Source organism: Bos javanicus, chromosome 7 (assembly GCF_032452875.1).
Source record: "Bos javanicus breed banteng chromosome 7, ARS-OSU_banteng_1.0, whole genome shotgun sequence".
Taxonomy (NCBI): Eukaryota; Metazoa; Chordata; class Mammalia; order Artiodactyla; family Bovidae; genus Bos; species Bos javanicus.
The window spans coordinates 61,263,272-61,280,615 of record NC_083874.1 but is presented as its reverse complement, the minus strand read 5'-3'; the positions used below and the strand labels follow the sequence as shown (position 1 = coordinate 61,280,615).

The 17,344-nt window shown below is 52.5% G+C and overlaps 1 protein-coding gene across 6 annotated transcripts in view; it reads right to left on the bottom strand.

Moving 5' to 3' along the window:
• The window catches only part of TCOF1 (treacle ribosome biogenesis factor 1), a 291,309-nt gene that overhangs the window by 263,204 nt on the left and 10,761 nt on the right, over positions 1-17,344 (bottom strand). For 4 of the 6 annotated variants that reach the window (XR_009737646.1, XM_061424038.1, XM_061424036.1 and 1 more), the window contains exons 7-18: positions 16,258-16,488; positions 15,249-15,440; positions 14,815-15,054; positions 14,451-14,654; positions 14,151-14,333; positions 13,728-13,982; positions 13,445-13,639; positions 8,545-8,682; positions 8,158-8,343; positions 7,823-8,029; positions 4,829-4,939; positions 460-643 (exon numbers count right to left, since the gene is read on the bottom strand). Coding sequence is in view for 5 of the 6 variants with exons in the window: in XM_061424038.1 (XP_061280022.1) it covers positions 460-643; positions 4,829-4,939; positions 7,823-8,029; positions 8,158-8,343; positions 8,545-8,682; positions 13,445-13,639; positions 13,728-13,982; positions 14,151-14,333; positions 14,451-14,654; positions 14,815-15,054; positions 15,249-15,440; positions 16,258-16,488 (2,326 nt within the window). In the remaining variant the exon portion in view is untranslated. The remainder of the gene's footprint in view (positions 1-459; positions 644-4,828; positions 4,940-7,822; positions 8,030-8,157; positions 8,344-8,544; positions 8,683-13,444; positions 13,640-13,727; positions 13,983-14,150; positions 14,334-14,450; positions 14,655-14,814; positions 15,055-15,248; positions 15,441-16,257; positions 16,489-17,344) is intronic. The other 2 variants (XM_061424041.1, XM_061424037.1) reach the window with 1 other exon arrangement.

The window sequence follows — 17,344 nt, the reverse complement described above, 5'->3', positions numbered from 1 at the left end:
CAAAGAAAACCCAGATCTGGTCTTGTCTCCAGGAACTCCTCCCTACACCTCTCTGTTTAGGGATTACTTGATCTCCTTCACATGCCACCAGGAATGAGAGGCTCACTACCCTGCAGCCCTCTCCAAGTTCAGTCAGCCAGCTGTTACAAGGCTCCTCCTGAACTACAAGCCTGGTCAATGCAGCTTCGAGTCTCTAGTCTGGGTTCTACCTTTTGGAGCCCACGCAGAGAAGCCCTGGCACAGTTACTGCTCAAGCCAGATCCTCATGGGAATGAGCCAACATAGGGTCGAGACCTTGCCCTAAGCCCCTCCAGACCAACTACTTGCTGAGACTCAGCCAGTGTCTTCTCCCTTTGGCACCTCAATGGATGTGTGTGCGCGTGTGTGCGTGTATGTGTGTGTGCACACGCCTGGCAGCTGCAGCCAGGGAGTCAGCCCTGCAGTGTGGCCCGTGCTCACCAGGAGTCGGGCACTGTGTAGCGGGGATCACGTCCTCGTCCTCGCTCTCAGAGGAGCTCCTGGCTGTGCTCTCCGAGGCCTGAGCCTTCCTCAGGGTGCCTGTAGCCTGCGCTTGGGCGGGGGTAGCAGCTGGACCAGCTGGACTACGATTAGGGTCGACAAAAATCAGAGGGGTTTTAATCACCTTGAAAAACAAAAACAAAACACACCCCCCCAGTGATTAACAGCTTGGCCAGGGGAAAGGGAAGGTGGGTAGGGGAGGGTGTCACAAGGCAAGGGTTCCAGAGAGCTCGCAAGGCTCTGCCAGCTCACTCCCAGCCCAGGTACCCGCCAAGACCCTGCACAGCACCTCAGAGCTCACAGGAGCCCACCCAACCCTCAGAGGAACCCCTGAGATCAGCAGTATCAACTCCATCATACAGATGGGAAAACCACAAGTCCTGAGGGGAGGGACAGTTGCTCAAGGTCACACAGCCTAACTGAAGCCAAGTCAGGCCCAGAATGTGGAGGTCAGGCTCCTTCCTCTCGCTGACTTCAGAGACACACACCTGCTGTGCGGGGCGCTCTGAGCAATGCCCCGTTAGCTGCCTGACGGTTCGCCTTGGGGGCTGTTCACAGTCTAGTTGCCCCATGCCCAAGACTCTGATGCCGCCTCCTCCCAGGACACAGGAATGTGGCCCAAACTACACGGGCCCAGGATCTTCAACAAGTAAACTGCTCAGGGAAAACCAACTAAGACCAAAGGGACCCAATGTAGCCGGTGGCCCTTGTCTAGATTCCTATTTGACCAGATACAGAAAACGTCATGAGGCAACTGGGGAAATGGGGACGCTGACTAGGTGGGCCAACTTTTTAATGACTGTGCTTTAAAGAAAGAAAAAAAGGAGGAATCTAGTGGTGTTGGGGAAGAGAGTGAAGATGTGGATGAACCAAGACTGGTCACAAGTCCAGAACTACCAAAGCTGGGATGGTGACTGGCGACTCTACACTGTTCTAGCTTGGGGCATGCTCTGCATTTTCCAGTAAGACACTGAAAAAAAAGAGAAAAAAGTAACACTCCCTGTGGACTCTTGGCGGACGTCTGGGAACCACAGCTCCAGTGAACATGCCCACCGCATAGAAGGACACCCAGGGAGCCTATGTTCCACTCCCCAGAAAGCTGACCTGGTCTGAGTTCTGCCCCCACCCCCTGACCCCACAGGGAGACAGAGTGCAGCAGAAGAGCAGAAGGGAGCTGCCCATGGCCATGGTCTGGAACCCAGGTCTCTGCCCACCCCACTGGGCCTGACTTCGCGTCCTCCAGGGTGCTGCGGGAAAGGCAACACAAAATGGAGCAGAAAGGGGCCCGCCCGAGGGGGAAGCTCTGCCGGGCCCGGGCCCTGCCTACCCCTGCCAAACAGCCTCCCCCACAGCCGCTCTGATCTGCCACTTCCAGAGACTTCCTTCCCACGTGATGAAAGAGAGAAGGATGGAAGTGGGAGAAGGCTTTCAGTTGAGGGAGGGGGGATCTATATATATGTGAGAAGACAGAGGAACAGATTGTCGGGGACGAAGAGAGGCAGCGAACCCACTGAGGCAAACAATAGCGTCTGGGATATTAAAAGCAACTCTGCAGCAGAAGCCTCCGCCCTGCTCTACCTGCCCACGCTGCCCGCCCTGCCTCTGAGCTGGGGTGGGGCATGGAGCCCTGGATGGGAGAGGAGGGTTCAAAGGTGGGGTACATGGAGCATACTTCTGACCGCATCTCTGCCACGACCTCACCGTGTGGTCCAGCCCGAGATTCGTGAGCCTCACTCTCCCACCTGCTGGAAGGCTCTTAGTAACCCAGTCTGGGCTCTCTCACCAAAGAGCTTCTGGTCTGCTTTGGAAACCACAAAGCACAATACACATGGGATGACAAGGACCTTCTTTCTGGGGTGGGTCAGGAAAGACTCACTGGAAGCGGAAGCAGCCTGAACACCTGGCTGGACCTCCACTCCGCCCCCTGTAGGTGCTGGGCAGTGAGGGCCCAGAAGGAACACACAGTATCCCTTTCTACTGCAGGGGTCAGTGCCTGCAGGACCAAACCCAGTGGCCTTCCAGAAGTCACAGCTGTGCATCACAAGAGTGCCCTCATTCAGGTCATGGCGGGTGGGGGGGCAGTGGGTTGGCCTAGACTGCTGAGCCCAGGGACAAGGGACACAAACACGAGGGGACCTGAGCTCTGGATGGCAGCACTTCTCTGAGGCCTCTCCCAGAACTGTCTGGAGCTGGTAGCACATCCTACGCCCACACCTGAGGGAGCTGAAAAATCCCACTCCTGGGCATGTGGCCCAGAGCCTCCATGGTTCACCAGCCCTCAGGGAGTCTCACCCCAGGGGTTGAGAGGGCCAGTGGCCTCACCCAGGGTAACCAGCAAACTGGTGTCAGAGCCAGGGCTGGAAGCTGGTCCTCCAAGCACCAGACAGGAACTCCTAGGACCAACCATGCTAGACTTTAGATCTTTGATTTAACACCTTAATTTCAGCTTCTTAGAGGTCTCTTCTTTCTTTCCAACTCACCCTGGAACTCTAAAGGCAAGGCCTTGTCTGTTAAAATTTGGTACCTACCCTAGGCCCTGGCACAGACTCTGGCCTGGGATTAATGCCTACACAACAGGGCTAAGCCATGCAGGGACCATCCCCTGATCTGTCTTTCAGAGCAAAGACATAAGCCCAACCCCTGCAGCGGGGGAGACTAAGGCAGTGAGGGGACCTGGGAATGGACCCACAGCCCCTCTCTGCCTCCCAGCCTGGGGCTCTGCCCACCACCCTGGTATCAATTTCTTACTCTCAGTGATGGGCTAATAATAAAAACAGTGAAACTCACCAGTAGAGAAGTACTTGATAAATGCATAATAACGATAATAATCATAATTAGAGAGCTGGGGATTAAGGAGCTAAAAACCCCCAAAGTTGGGAGGAGGCTGCAGCTCCCCTGGGCTGTGCCGGCTTCCCTGAATCCTTCTGGGGAATGCTCAAAGCGCTGAATTTTTTTCCTTTTTCTTTTCTAACAGGGACTCCAAAACCTTGAGGACTAACGTACCAATTAAATGGTTCAGTTTAAGCATGATGTTCATTTTAATTGTGTTAGTCCGCCCCCGCAGAGAAGGGAGAAGCGGCCCCCTCCCTCCCAGCTGTTTAGATTCTGCACAGAGAAGGCAGGCTCTGAAAGGCTCCACGGAGAGCCCGAGGGCAGGGCCCGAGCCCCGCTGCCACAGGGAGGGGAGTGTCAGGGCAGGGCCAGGGAGCGAGCAAATACGGACAGCCTGGGTTCTGACACCAGGTCTGTGCCCTTATGACAGCAATGTGATGCCAGGGCAGCTTGTCCAACCTCTCTGGACTTATTCCTTCCTCCTCAAAATGGTAATAAAAGAAGCACCTTTCCTCATAGGGCTGGTCTGGGGATTAAACAGAAAAATGAAAATATGGGGACTAGCACTGTCCTTGGCCCTCAGGAAGGGGCCAACGGTAGATGGAGTTGTTCACAGTTACTCTTCTAATCTGGGCTATTAAGGAGAGAAAGACAGTGAACACCCCAGCACCACGGGTGTGCATGACACCTGACCCTGCTGATGGACTCATCAGTGTGTGATATGACATTTAAGGGGAGCTGGATAGGGAGACCCCACTCATCTGGCGGTTGGGAACTCCGGCATCTCTGAAGGACCTGGCGGCAGCTTCTAGTACCTTGGGGCTAGGGGAGGACAGAGGGCAGTGCTGGCTGTGGGAAAGGCCTGGGGCTCACACAGAAACCCAGATTCCTGCCAGGTGAACGCCAGCAAGCCTCTGGAGCTGGGGAGATGGGGGACTTGGTTCCGCCCTCAGGGGTGGAGCCAGGGGAGGATGGCTGGCAGCGTGTGAAGATGGGCCGTAGCTTCCTGAGCGAGGTCTGGGACCAGGCCCCCGGGGCTCTGACAGACCCTGCAGAGAAGGCTCCCGGGTCCTAACAGGAAGTGGGGTACACATGGAACCAGGGGCCAGTGCCTGCCTCTTCCTGGGCTTCTTACAGGTCATAGGAGTTTGGGAGATCACTCCAGCTTGTTGGGCCTCGATTCCTGACACAGCACGTGCCTCCCGCAGTAAAAGGCTCTTCCTGTCAGGCGGCATGCTGTGTCCCTGCGCCTCGGGGCTGTGGGAGCCAACTCTGACCCTCCATTGGCAGGCTCTGCTACCTGCCTCCCAGGGTTATTGTGGAGATGAAAGTGTTAAAAAAAAAAGAGAGCTCGGGAAATGGGGAAGTGCTGTAAGTGGGATAGACCTGCCCTCCCCGTGTCCCCCGCCCCCGCCATCTCCCAGGCGCATCTGCTCAGCTCTTAGCCTAAGTGCCCTTAGGGACAGGCCCGGCCTACCTGGCTGGACGGCAGGTCCTCATCACTGCTGGTTGAGGACTCCTCTGCTTTCTTCTCCAGGGACGCTGGGGCCAGGGTCTTGCTTGTGGCAGTTTTGGAGCTACCCTCTTTCTGAGGGGACAAGAACATGGTGGGCAAGGGGGCGTTCGTTAGCAGAGAGGAAGCACAACTGAGACCGGTGAGCAACGATCCTCTCTCTCCTGGGAAGATAGCATGACCCCCTTTACACAGTGTGTGCGGCAGGGTGGCCAGCATGCCCCACAGACGCTGGGAACACAGGCCTGCACGCTGCCGATCCTTCCTCCAGAGCTGACTCCAACCGTGAAAGGGATGTGTGAGTCAGGCACTACTAAAACCCAAGGGCAGGCATGCTGCTGGCGAGGCGTCTGAATGAGAGGTGACAGCCGCCTAGGACAAGGTGGCAGGGGTGAGCCAGAGGCCCCAGCACAGCTCACATCCGGCTGTCACATCCCCAGCTAAAAGCAGGAGCCGGCTGAGAGCAGTTCAACCAGCTGTTATCCTCTCCTGCCAGCCCAAGAATAAATGAGGGGGGCTGGCTGGTGATGGCAGTCAGGAGCCAGAGGAGGACCTAGAGCAGGGACTAAACTGAAAGGTGCTGGTGGTGGAGGGGAGCCCAGGCCAGGGCAGAGGGCAGCTCTGTGCCTCCCCATTGGTGTGAAGGTCCAATTTTTACTACTCAGAAAAGTAGGACCCACACTGCTGGGGCCTCCAGCTTCTTGAACCCACCTGCCAATGCAGGAGAGTTAAGAGACATGGGATTGATCCTTGGGTGGGGAAGGTCCGTTGGAGGAGCGCATGGAGCCCACTCCAGTATCCTTGCCTGGAGAATCCCATGGACAGAGGAGCCTGGTGGGCTACAGCCCATAGTGTTGCAAAGAGTCAGACATGACTTGAGCGACTTAACATGCACAGAATTAATCCATTATTTATTTGGCTATATTGGGTCTTAGTTGCTGCATGTGGGATCTAGTTCCCTGACCACAGGTTGAACCCAGGCCCCAGCACTGGGAGCGCAGAGTCTTAGCCACTGGACCACCAGGGAAGTCCCTGGAGCCTCCAATCTCTCAAGAAAAGCTAGAAGATTCTGATTTGGGCGTGCACTTCCCAATTTTTCACTGGGTCAACTACAGTGCACACTGCAACAGCCAAGTCCCCGTGTCTTCCTTGCTAACACAACCTGTCTCTGTTCTAGTGGCCCCCACCACAGGCTTTGGAGAGGGTGGCCCTTTGTCCCAGCCGATCTCGGGAACTGCAGGCCCCTCATCAGTGAGTGGCTTTTTTTTTTTTTTTTGCAGGGGGAGGGGATGGCAGAGGACAGGTAGAACACATGCCTTAGATCTGGTCAAGGAGCTAAGTGGAGGGGAAGTCAACTGGGGGATTTTCTCTTTAGGAGATGCTGCAGCCCTGCTGTGACAAAGAGGCAGACGAGGCATGGAGAGAGAAGAAATCTGAGTCACCAATGATGCTGAGCTTAAGGGACCACCTTCACAGGAGCCCTACCATGAAACTTCATGCCCTGAGATGACCAACCGCCTTAAGAACCATCTGAGCTCTTGTGAAGTAGCTCTTGTTTTCTCTTGCAGATTAAGATGTCCTGACTGATAGAATAACCTGATTAAAACTTTACAAAAAGCATCACGGTCCAAAACATGGCTAGGACCCTCGTGTCTCATTCTGGCATTTAGGCTCCCATAGATTTTATTGGTAACAAGCAACTAGAAGTGACTGCTGCCTGCAGGACAGCTGGCCTTTGCTGAGCCCACCTGACTTCAAAACCCCTCTCCTTTCCACACTCTCCCATCTCCTCCCTGGGGAGCCTCTCTCCACTTTAGTGTCTAGCGAACCCCAGGTCTTCCTCTAAGCTCAGCTCAGTCATCTCATCCACCCTCTCAGACACTCATTTTCCCAGCTCCATCAGGAACATGCTCCAGTAACCCCGTCACCTTGTCTCGCCCTACAGACTACAAGTTCCTTGAAGGCAGGGCCAACGTCTTTCATGCCTTCATCTCTATCAACAAGACACCATGCTCAGTAGTTGATCTGCTATACCGAAGGCAGAGAGGTTAGTGCTATGAGCACTTACACCTCTTGGTGCTTGTTTACTTGTGAAGAAAACATATATCTAGGAGGGATTAGAGCTCAGCCTGGAGCAGGGATTGCCAGCTTCCCTTAAGGAATGGAAGATCTAGCCACACATGTCCATTAGGTCACAACTGGCTGGAGCCAAAAGTGGCCATCTTTCTAGTTTGCCCTTGTTGCCACCACTCCCTCGGTCCCTCCTGACACCAAGGCTTCATGTCAGCTGCCATCTATCACCTCCACTAGGTCTGCACCACTCAAGTCATTTCCATCACATGTCTGAGCCCTGTGAGTCCTGGAGTCTGTCACCCTGAACTACAGGTTGTAGCCACTCCTACAAGCAGACAGAGGAAAAATCATCCAGATAAAAGTCGGGTCCTCATTCCTTCTCTCTCCCCACTCTCTAGGCTTCACACTGAGCTAGAAGAAGAACTCTCCCTGAGAGATACACATACCAACAGGAGGCCCCAGGCCCCACTGCCTACAGGACGACGGGGTGAGAGATTTGGCTTCCTCCCACCCCCCAGGGCCTCATGGTACCTACACCACATCGAAGCCCCCTCCTGGTTCTCTGACTGGGACATCCTTGAGGGCCTGGCCTGGCCTCCCACTGGGCTGGTGGGACCATGTGCATCGTGGAGGCCTTGGCAGATATGGGAGTACCAAAGCCACCTTTTACTGGGGAGGCCCTGGTTTGGCGAGGGACGGGGGTTATTTGTAGGAGGTTTTACCCAAGGAAACATTGGGGACAGCAGCTGGGGGAAAGGTCCCTGGATGCAGAGCCTAAATCTGGTCTTGCTTCTTCACCTGGCCCTGAGCCCAAGTTTTGACATGGGAGCAGGTGGCGGAAGCTTGGAGGCCTGGCACCACAGCTGCTTCCTCATGAGGCCTCACCTGGGCTGGAGGTGCAGCAGCTGGCACGTCCCCATCACTGTCCGACTCCTCCTCGCTGCTGCTCTCCGAGTCCTCCTCCTGCCTCTTGGCCTGGGTGGCTGGGGGTCCTGCCTTCCCAGGGGGTACCGGGGCAGCCCCTTTCTTGGGGGACGCCTTGGTGGGGGCTGAGGCAGTTCTGACCTGGGGGGTCTTTCCTGAGGGCTTCCCCTGGAGACAAAGAAACAGGATCAGGAAAGGAGGGTTAGGAGACGGCTGGGGCACGTGCAGCTGTGCTGTGGGTGGCTCCTGGTCCAGAGGACAAGCATGGGGCTGCTCTCCGCCCCCCGAGGCCTCACCTGAGGAGGTGCCTCTCCCTCACTGTCCGACTCCTCCTCACTGCTCTCCGAGTCCTCCTGTGAGCCCTTGACAGGCCCCGGCTGGGCCTGGGCTGCTGCAGCTGCTGCCTTCCCCACAGCCGGCACAGACACCTGGCCCCTCCCAGAGACGGCGCTACTCTGGGGGGTTCTCGCTGGTGGTTTTACCTGAATCGGGAGGAGGGAATGGTACTGAGGGAGGAAGAGGAAAGCACGGTTCCCTTTAGGTGAAACCCCACCCAGGGCACAGTTCTGGGGAGGTCACTCCCACCTGTGCGGGACCCTTGTCTAGGCTAGGGCCATTGCACCATTGCTTGGTCCTCCCCTCCATTCCACCCCAGCACCTCTTTTGGCTCTGGTTCTACTCGCCTTGGCTGGGGACCCCACTTTGGCTTGAGCAACAGCAAGGCCCCCCTTTCCAGGAGCTGGTGCTGCTGCTTTGGCTGAAGCCACTCTGGTGGCAGAAGAGTTGGCTTTGGTCTGAGGGGTTTTCACTGAAGTCTTCACCTGGAAGGAGAAAAGGGAATTAATTACATAAAGGACATAAGCAGTTAGCCAAGAATGCCGATTCTGGAGTCAGATGCCAGAGTCTGGATTCTGACTCCTCCAATAACACCTGTATGAACCTGGGCAAACCATTTGACGTCACTGGACTTCACTTTCTTCCTCTGTAAAATGGGAATGAGGAAGGGTGAGGATGAAGGGTGAGGATGAAATGGGAGATACCACAGTGCTTAACACAGTGCTGGCACACAATAAGCACTCACGCATTACTGTTGTGAGCGCTTTTTCTTCGAGTTAGCTAAGCATAAGACTACCCTGAACAAAGGTTTCCCAGGCTCCCTTTCAGCTAGGTGGCCACGTGATTAGCTAACGAATCTAAGTCAAGCATACATTTGACTTTCTTACACATGTAGAAGATGTGTCTTCTTCCTTCCCGCTGCCTGGAATACTGAGGCAATAGCTGGAGCTCAAGCAGCCATCTTAGTCTATCAGGTCGAAGCCAGGTACTCAGGATGGCAGAACAAAAAGGAAAACCACTGTTGTCTGAGGTTTCTTCAGCTTAACCTAACCTTAACTGATGTCCAAGGAATCCCCTAAAAGTTTATCAGTGTCTCCAGCAAATACAGACCAGAAACTCAAGAGCAACAAAAAGCAAAATCCTTAATAAGAGTGTGAAAGGAAACTTTGCTAATGTGAAATAGGATGAGGGATCTGGCAGCATCTCAAGGCCCATCTCATTCAGAGATGTCATCTGAGCAGAGATATGCCCCATAACTTGACTTCCCTCATTTATATAAGACCAAGTGAAATTAACATTCATGAATTGAACAAAGAAACCAGTCTAAAGCATAGCCTATGTGTGATGAAGAAAGGAGCTAATCAGCACAGAACTCAAATTATCAGAGGGGAGTAACGTCTTTGACATAGACTTACAAAAACAAAAGACACCATGTCTAAGTTGCCCTAGTCAGTAAGTTTAAAAGGATTGAAATCACACAAAATATATTCTATAGCCACAACAGAATTAAACTAAAAATCAACAAAAAACAAATCTGTATTAATTCCATACATTTAGAAATTAGCCCACCCTTTTTTTTTTCTGGTGTGTGGCCACGTTGCATAACATGTGAGATCTTAGTTCCTTAACCTGGGATTGAACCAGCCTCCCTGCAGTGGAAGCACACAGTTTTAACCACTGGACTGCCAGGGAAGTCCCTCAACACACTTCTTTTTTAAGATATTTACTTGTCTGCACTGCATCTCAGCTGCAGCAAGGAGGATCTAGTTCCTTGACCAGGGATTGAACCCAAGCCCCCTGCATTGGGAGTGTAGAGTCTCAGCCATTTGACCAACAGGGAAGTCCCAACCCACTTCTTAATAATCCATGGCTCAAAGAATAAAATTAAAAAGACAGTACTTTAAAATTCATGGGACAAAGCTAATACAGTCCTCAGAGGGAAATTTATTGTGTTAAATGTTTAAATTAGAAAGAAAAATCTAAAATTAAAAAAAAAATCTAAGATTCCATCTTAAAAGGCTAGAAAAGGAAGAGCATATCAACTCAAAGTAAGGGAAGAAATAATAAAGATCACTGGAAATTAATGAAATAGAAAACAGGAAAATAAGAGAAAAAAAAAAATCAATGAAGCCAAAAGTTATTCCTTTGAAAAGAATGAAATTTGTAATTCTTTAGTTAAAGTGACCAAGTAATAGGACAGAAGACACAAATTACCAAAAATTATTCCTATGGATATTAAAAGGATATAGAGGAATATTATGAACAAATTTAAGCTAATCAGCTACACAACTGAGATGAAAATGGACAAGTTTCTAGAATGGCACAAATTATTAACTGTGCACAGGGTATTAAAAGGTACAAAATATAAACTAATTCGAATACACCAACATCAATTAGAGAAACTGACTGAGTCATTAAAAATCTTCACCCACATACACAAAAAGGCTAGGGCCAGATGGCTTTACTTATAAATTTGAATTGTGTTAAGAAAAGAAATAATACCAGTGCAACACAAACTCTGAGAAAAGAGGTTTTATGAGGCAGGATCACACAATACCAAAGCCAGGCAAAGATATCACAAGGAAACTACAGACCAATATTCTTTGTGAACACAAGACACAAAAATCCTCACAAATAATTCACAAACCAAACTCAGCAACAAATAAAAAGGAGAATGCACTCTGACCAAGATGGATTTATTCCAAGAACGAAAGATTGATTTAATACCCCCAAAACAACTAATGTCATACATATTAACAGAAGAAAAAAAAAAAATCACTTTCATAAAGAAAAAGCACTTGACAAAAATCTAACTCCAATTCATGATAAGAACTCTCAACAGATTAGAAATAGAAGGAAACTTCCTCAATCTGATCAGAAGCATCTATGAAAAACTTAGAGTTAACATCACACAACAGAACGCTTTACTTTTAAGATTAAAATTGAGACAAGGATGTTTGCTCTCACCACTACTATTCAACCTTTTACTGGAGGTTCTAGCCAGGCCAATAAGGCAACAAAAAGAAATAAAAGCTACCTAACTTAGAAAGGAAAAAGTAAAACTGTCCTTAATTTGAAGGCATGATCTGTATATAGAAAATCCTAAGGAATCTACAAAAGTCACTAGAACTGATAAGCAAGTATAACAATGGCACAGGACATAAGATCATATACACCACAAATTCAGGCCCAGAAGGCACCACACCACTTATTTGGCCATTCATCAAACACTGAACATCTCTCCCCTGCCTTTCTCACACCAGGGCTATCTTTCTATTCATGGCATTTAAATTACGAATCATCTCCTTTCTGAGTTTCTGGGACATTTGGTTTTCCAGAACCCATCCTCTGACTGTTAATTTGTTTGTTTTGAACTTCAGCTTCCTCAGTGGACAGTTTACTTTCAGCTGGCTGGGTATCTCTGAGCAGATCAATTTCTGACCTCAGCAATGCTGAAAACACTGATTAGAAACCAGTTAATATGTACAGCACTGAGGGAGATGCCAAACAAGTATTATCTCATTTAATCCTCATAATAACCTCACAACAGAGGCAGTTATTACCCTCATCCCTTGGATGAAGGTGAGGAAAAGAAGTTGGCCAGTAAGACTCCTTTTATCAGTCCTGCTTGTTTTAGCAGAGGCTCGTCAGACCTCCTGAAGTTAGGAAAGACAGTTTCGTCTGACAGAGCACCAGGCTATAAGGCTAGGCCCCTGGAGAGGGACTGGCTGCTCTTTTTTTCAACCCAAGAGAATACGATGCCCCAAAATCTGACTATTTGTGTGGCTGGAAAAGTTGCGGTAAAGATGTAGCAGAAGGGGACTTCCCTAGCGAGCCAGTGGTTAAGACACTGCGCTTCCACTCCAACGGCATGAGTTTGATCCCTGGTTGGGGAACTAAGACCCCACAGTGCATCTTGGCCAAAAAAACAAAACAAACAAAACCTTAGTAGAAGGAAGTGGGAAAGGCTTTGGAGTCAGGGGCTGGTGGGGCTGGATCAAATTACCAAACAACTCCACTACACTCTAATTTCCTTATCCAGAAACCAAAGCAAATGAACACTGTCTCATGGGACAGGTGGAAGGCTCAAATGCGAAGACTTAAGTGACGTGCTTAAGTGATCAGCACATTGAAACTTTTAAGGCACTAGTCAAATGTGTCTGTAGCTTGGAAAAACAGAATAGGAGCCTATTGAGCTGAGACTCTGGGAAGGCCAAGAATAGCTTAAAATTTCAGTAAAGGAATTACAGGACCTTGGGTCCCACAAGATAACAGTGACAGCAAGACAAAAAAAATTCACAGAAATGTGTACTCTGGTACAGGGAAACAAGAAATGACTAATTTGAGTGGTTAGTGAAAAAAAGAGAGACAATTAAAAATAATAAACGGTGGGTGGGTGAGTGAGCAGGGAGTGAGCTATCTTCACTTCTCCCCGCTTTCCCAGTCTGGAAGACAACTCTTGAGTCTGCTCCCTCGAGGGAAATGGATGAGAACTTGCTGTGTGCAAGCCCCTTGGCTGGATGTGACAGGTAAGAGCTCATCAAATTCAACTCTGTGCAGGTCGATTTCCAATTTACTGAAGAATAAACAGAGGCCCTGATGGATTATAGCACTTGCTAGGACGTGGAGCTAGGACTTGAACCCAGGCAGCCCAGCTCCAAACTTCCCACCACTTGCCATTCACATGGTCTTCCCTAGTGAGCCCACCAGAATGCTCTGTTTGGGGAACTCAAAAAAGCCAGGCACTCTCCTGGCTTCCACACAGGCTGGTTTCTCTGCCTGGAAAACTCCACGTCACCTGGCCAACTCTTTCACGCACAGTTTAGGTGCCACTTCATCCAAGAGATCTTCTCTCCTGAAAAGGCCCTAGATACCATCGTCTGCCATGTTCTGGGGCCTAGGCACACACCCTCCATCTCAACCCTGTCATACATGCTGATACAATCTGTGTACACATCCACGTCCCCCATCTAGGCTGGGAACTATGAGAGCCAGGGCCTAAGGAGCCCCAGAAGGATGGACCTGGCAGACAGAGTACTCAACAGAGCTGGTGTAAAAAGAAATCTCAGTGGGAGCTCAAAAGGCGATGAAGGAGACCCTGGAGCTCAACCCTGCAGTTCTTACAGGCAGAGGAGATGAGTGGAAAGTGCAGAATGAGGCTGAGCTGAGGGTGCCGCTCAGGCTTCTGCATACCAGGGGCAAAGGCAGCCCGGGTTAGCCCATCCTCAGCCCTGTCCCAGGCCTCACCTGTGCAGGAGTTGCAGCCGCTTCCTCATTGTCCGACTCCTCACTGCTCTCTGAGTCTTCCTGCACCTCAGCCTTGACCTGTGCCACTGCAGGTCCTGCCTTCCCAGGGGGCCCTGGGGTGGTCCCTTTTCCTGAGGGCCCCTTGGTGGGTGGTGAGGCAGCTTTCACTGGGAGGGTCTTCCCTATAGACTTCATCTGGAATGACACAGAAGAGAGGCCTATCACAGGGGCCAAAGGACCAATGAGGGCCAGCCCTGACCCAGTCAAATGAACTTGGTCTCACCTGTCCCCCTGCTGCAGCAGGAGCTGTCTCCTCCTCGCTCTCAGACTCCTCGCTGCTTGAAGAGTCCTCCCCTGGCTTCTGGGTGTGCCTGACTATGGCTGGGGATGACGCGCAGGTGGGCGTACTCACTGCTGCTGCTGTCCGGGGGGCTGGTGTGCCGACTTGCACTGGGGGGACCCTGGCAGATGAGGGTGTAATGGGGGTGCCCTTCCTTGGGGAGGCCTTGATCTGAGAAGTTTTCACAGCTGATTTTGCCTGAGGGGACACACAATTCAGAAGCTCGAGAAGGATCTTGGACTCAGAGCCCCCATGTGCTCAGGGCTGGAGCTCATTGCCATCCTTCGTAGAGCCCCTCGTAGAGCTGACTGGTTGGCGGGGGCAGTTAAGAGTCAGGCTGTGCAGCCGCCCCTCCCGAGACCCTACCTGGGCTGGAGTCTTGGCTACAGGAGCTTCATCCTCACTGTCTGATTCCTCCTCACTGCTCTCCGAGTCTTCCTTGGCCCTTTCAACCTTGACCTGGGTGGTTGCAGGCCCGGCCTTCTGAGGGGGCCTCTTGGTGGGACCGGAGGCAGGTCTGATCTGGAGGGCTTTCCCAGAGGACTGTGCCTACAGTGAGACACAGAGATGGAGAGGGTCACCCGGTCCAGGGAGTGGAGGTGGGGGAAGGGGAGGGGGCTTCCGGCACTGAGCAGGAGAGACAAACCTCACAGGCAGAGGACTCACCTGGGCTGAGGTCCCTGCCTTCTGCATCTCCTCCTCGCTGTCTGACTCCTCCTCACTGCTGCTCTCTGAGTCCTCCTGCTTCCCATCCTGGGCGGCCACAGACCTTGCCTTCTGAGGGAGCGCTGGGACCGTGCCCTTTGCCGAGGGTCCTGCACCTGTGGCTGAGGCAGCTCTGACCTGAGAGTTTTTCTCCAAGGGCTTTGCCTGGGAGTGACAGAGGACAGGACAGGAGGCTTAGCGGGGAACGTGTGAGGTAAGACAGGAGGGGAGGAGGGCGAACGGAGGTTCTGGAACAGAGGACAAGAGGCCCACAGGGTCTCTGCAGGCGACTCCCAGGGCTGGGCTGGGCATCCTCCAGCCTCACCTGAGCCAGGCTTGTAGTCTGCCGCATGGCCGTGGGCACCTCGCCCTCGCTGTCTGATTCCTTGCTGCTGCTGCTGCTGCTGCTCTCCTCCTCCTCCTCCTGCTTCCTGGGCTGGGCTTGGGTGGCTGCAGGCCCTGCCTTGCCAGGGGATGTTGGAGGGGACCCTTTCTTAGGGAAAAACACCTGGATTTTTGGTGTGGAGGCAGCTTTAACCTGGGGGATCTTCCCAGAGGGCTTTGCCTGGAGAGAGAGAAACAGAATTAGGGGAGAGAGCCCAGATGGTGGACTCGAGGAAACAGGAGAGCAGATGGGGTCGAAGACCACAGACTCCACGTGGCCCTGTGTGTGGCTGGCGCACGTGGAGTGGGAGAATCAACCCTCAGAAGACTTCCTGGGGTGGGTGCCAGCTCCGGGGCCCTCTCTCCAGGTCCCACCTGCACTGGGGTCTTGACAGCTTGTGTCTCCTCCTCGCTGTCTGACTCCTCGCTGCTGCTCTCCGAGTCCTCCTCTGGCTTCCCTAAGGGCCCTGCCTTCCCAGGGGGTGCTGGGGTGGCCCCTTTCCCAGGGGTCCCCTTGGCAGGACTAGGAGCAACTCTGATTGGGACGGTTTTCTCCAAGGCCTTCACCTGGTAAAAGAGAAAGCATGGTTTGTTCATTTCTTTCTGAAAACTCTCTTGTGATGTCTTAAGAATAAAGCCTGAGCCCTTAGTGAGACTCATGAGACCCCTTGCTTCTCTCCCCACTCCCCGCTTTGACTGACACTCCAGCCAGTGTGACTGACCAGCCAGATGGCCATATCTCCTCATTCCTGGGGCCCTCATACCCCCTGTCCATCTCACCTGACCACCAATGCCTCATCCCCTGGGTACCAGATAAGATACCAGTTCCTTATACTAGTTTTCTGTGATGGCCAGGGTGGATAGGCTCCTCACCTGGGCAGGCTCAGGGCTCTAAGGGCCTTTTACTACCAGTCTGACCCCTCATCCTTGCTGCTCTCTGATTCCAACAGTTTCCCAGTGCCTCTGGTTTTCCCTCAGGACATGCCTAGCTACAGCTCTGGCCACCCATGCAAGAAGGAGGTCCAGCAGATGGAATAGAGCTGGATTTCTGTTTGCTAACAAGCCATGATTTGGCTTGAGAAGCCAGAGGGCCAGGTAACTAAAACTTCTCAAGTTCCTTCCCAGCAGGACCAGCCGGGACAAAGAGAGCAGCCTGTTTACTAGACAGGGGAACTGAGGGGAAGGGGGTGGTGGGCGGGGTTCTTCCCTTTGGGCAGGAAGGGCAATTTCCAGAAGCAGCTGAAGCAGAGTCAGGTGACCTTGCCCTTCGCCTCCCAGAGCCCCGCCTCCCCCTCCTCAAACCCCAGGGCCGGTGTCCTCCGGCAGCGGACGTGCTCTTTACACAGCCGCCCGGGACCGGGAGCAGGCCTCCCCTGTGCCTCACCTGACTGGGTGTCCCCGCAGGGGCGGCCTCCTCACTCTCGTCGGACTCTTCACTGCTCTCTGAGACCTCTTCTGGCTTCTTGGCCCTGCTGGCTGGGGTCACAGCACCGCCTTTGACTTGGGGTGTCACAACCCCTGCCTTCCCTGGAGTCGGGGCTGCACTTTTTCTCGGAGACTCCTTGACTGCAGTGGCTGAGGCTCTGACCTGCAGTGGTTTTACTGCGGCTTTCGCCTGGAACAAGAGCATGGGATCAGAGAATAACCCTGTCTAGCACAGAGGAGTGTAAGATGCTTCATAGTCTGTAATGCTCTGTCTTAATGTCATCTCATTCTCAAACAACTCCCTAAGATACCACCTTTACACCCATTTTCTGGAAAAAGACAAAAGGCTCAGAGAGGTTAAACCACTAACGCTGATAGTAAGGGACAGAGCGCTCAACCACAAACCTCCTCTACCACCTGGCACACAGGGCTCAGTGGAGGGGCAGCCTCTCGCAAGCAGGACAGCTCATACTTGTCTACCCCTCCAAATATTAACACAGTGTCTGATCATGGTGGCTACCACAAGGGCCAAGAGGCCAGGACCTGAGCTCTAGTCCTGGCACCAGCCTGCTGAGATTCCTGGGGCACCCTCCCTCCCTCTCTAGGCTCTGGTCCACTGAAGCTGTGTGTTTGGCTGCTGGCTTCCAGGGCCAGGAGTGTGCCCCTTCCCTTGACAGAGCCTGGAGATGGAAGCCCAGGGTACCTTTATAGCTGGCTGTAGCTAGGGCCCAAAGGTGGGATGGAATGTGAGAAGCAGCCCGCAGTTAGGGCTGCATCTTCAGGGGTTACTAGCTGAGGTGGAAAGGGAAGGTAGGAAGCGCCATGGGTGCCAGGTCAATTTGATCCCCAAATCCTATCGTTCTCTCTCCCCATCTCTCTGCTGGGTGCCCTGGTGCCAGCTTTCAGCATCTCCTGCCAGCATTACTCCAACAGCCCTCTCAACCATCTCACTGCATTTAGGAAGCACCGTCCTCCAACCCAGGCCACAACCAGCGATGTTTTGGAACCATAAATCAGGCCATCTCACCTGTGTGCCTGCAACCCTG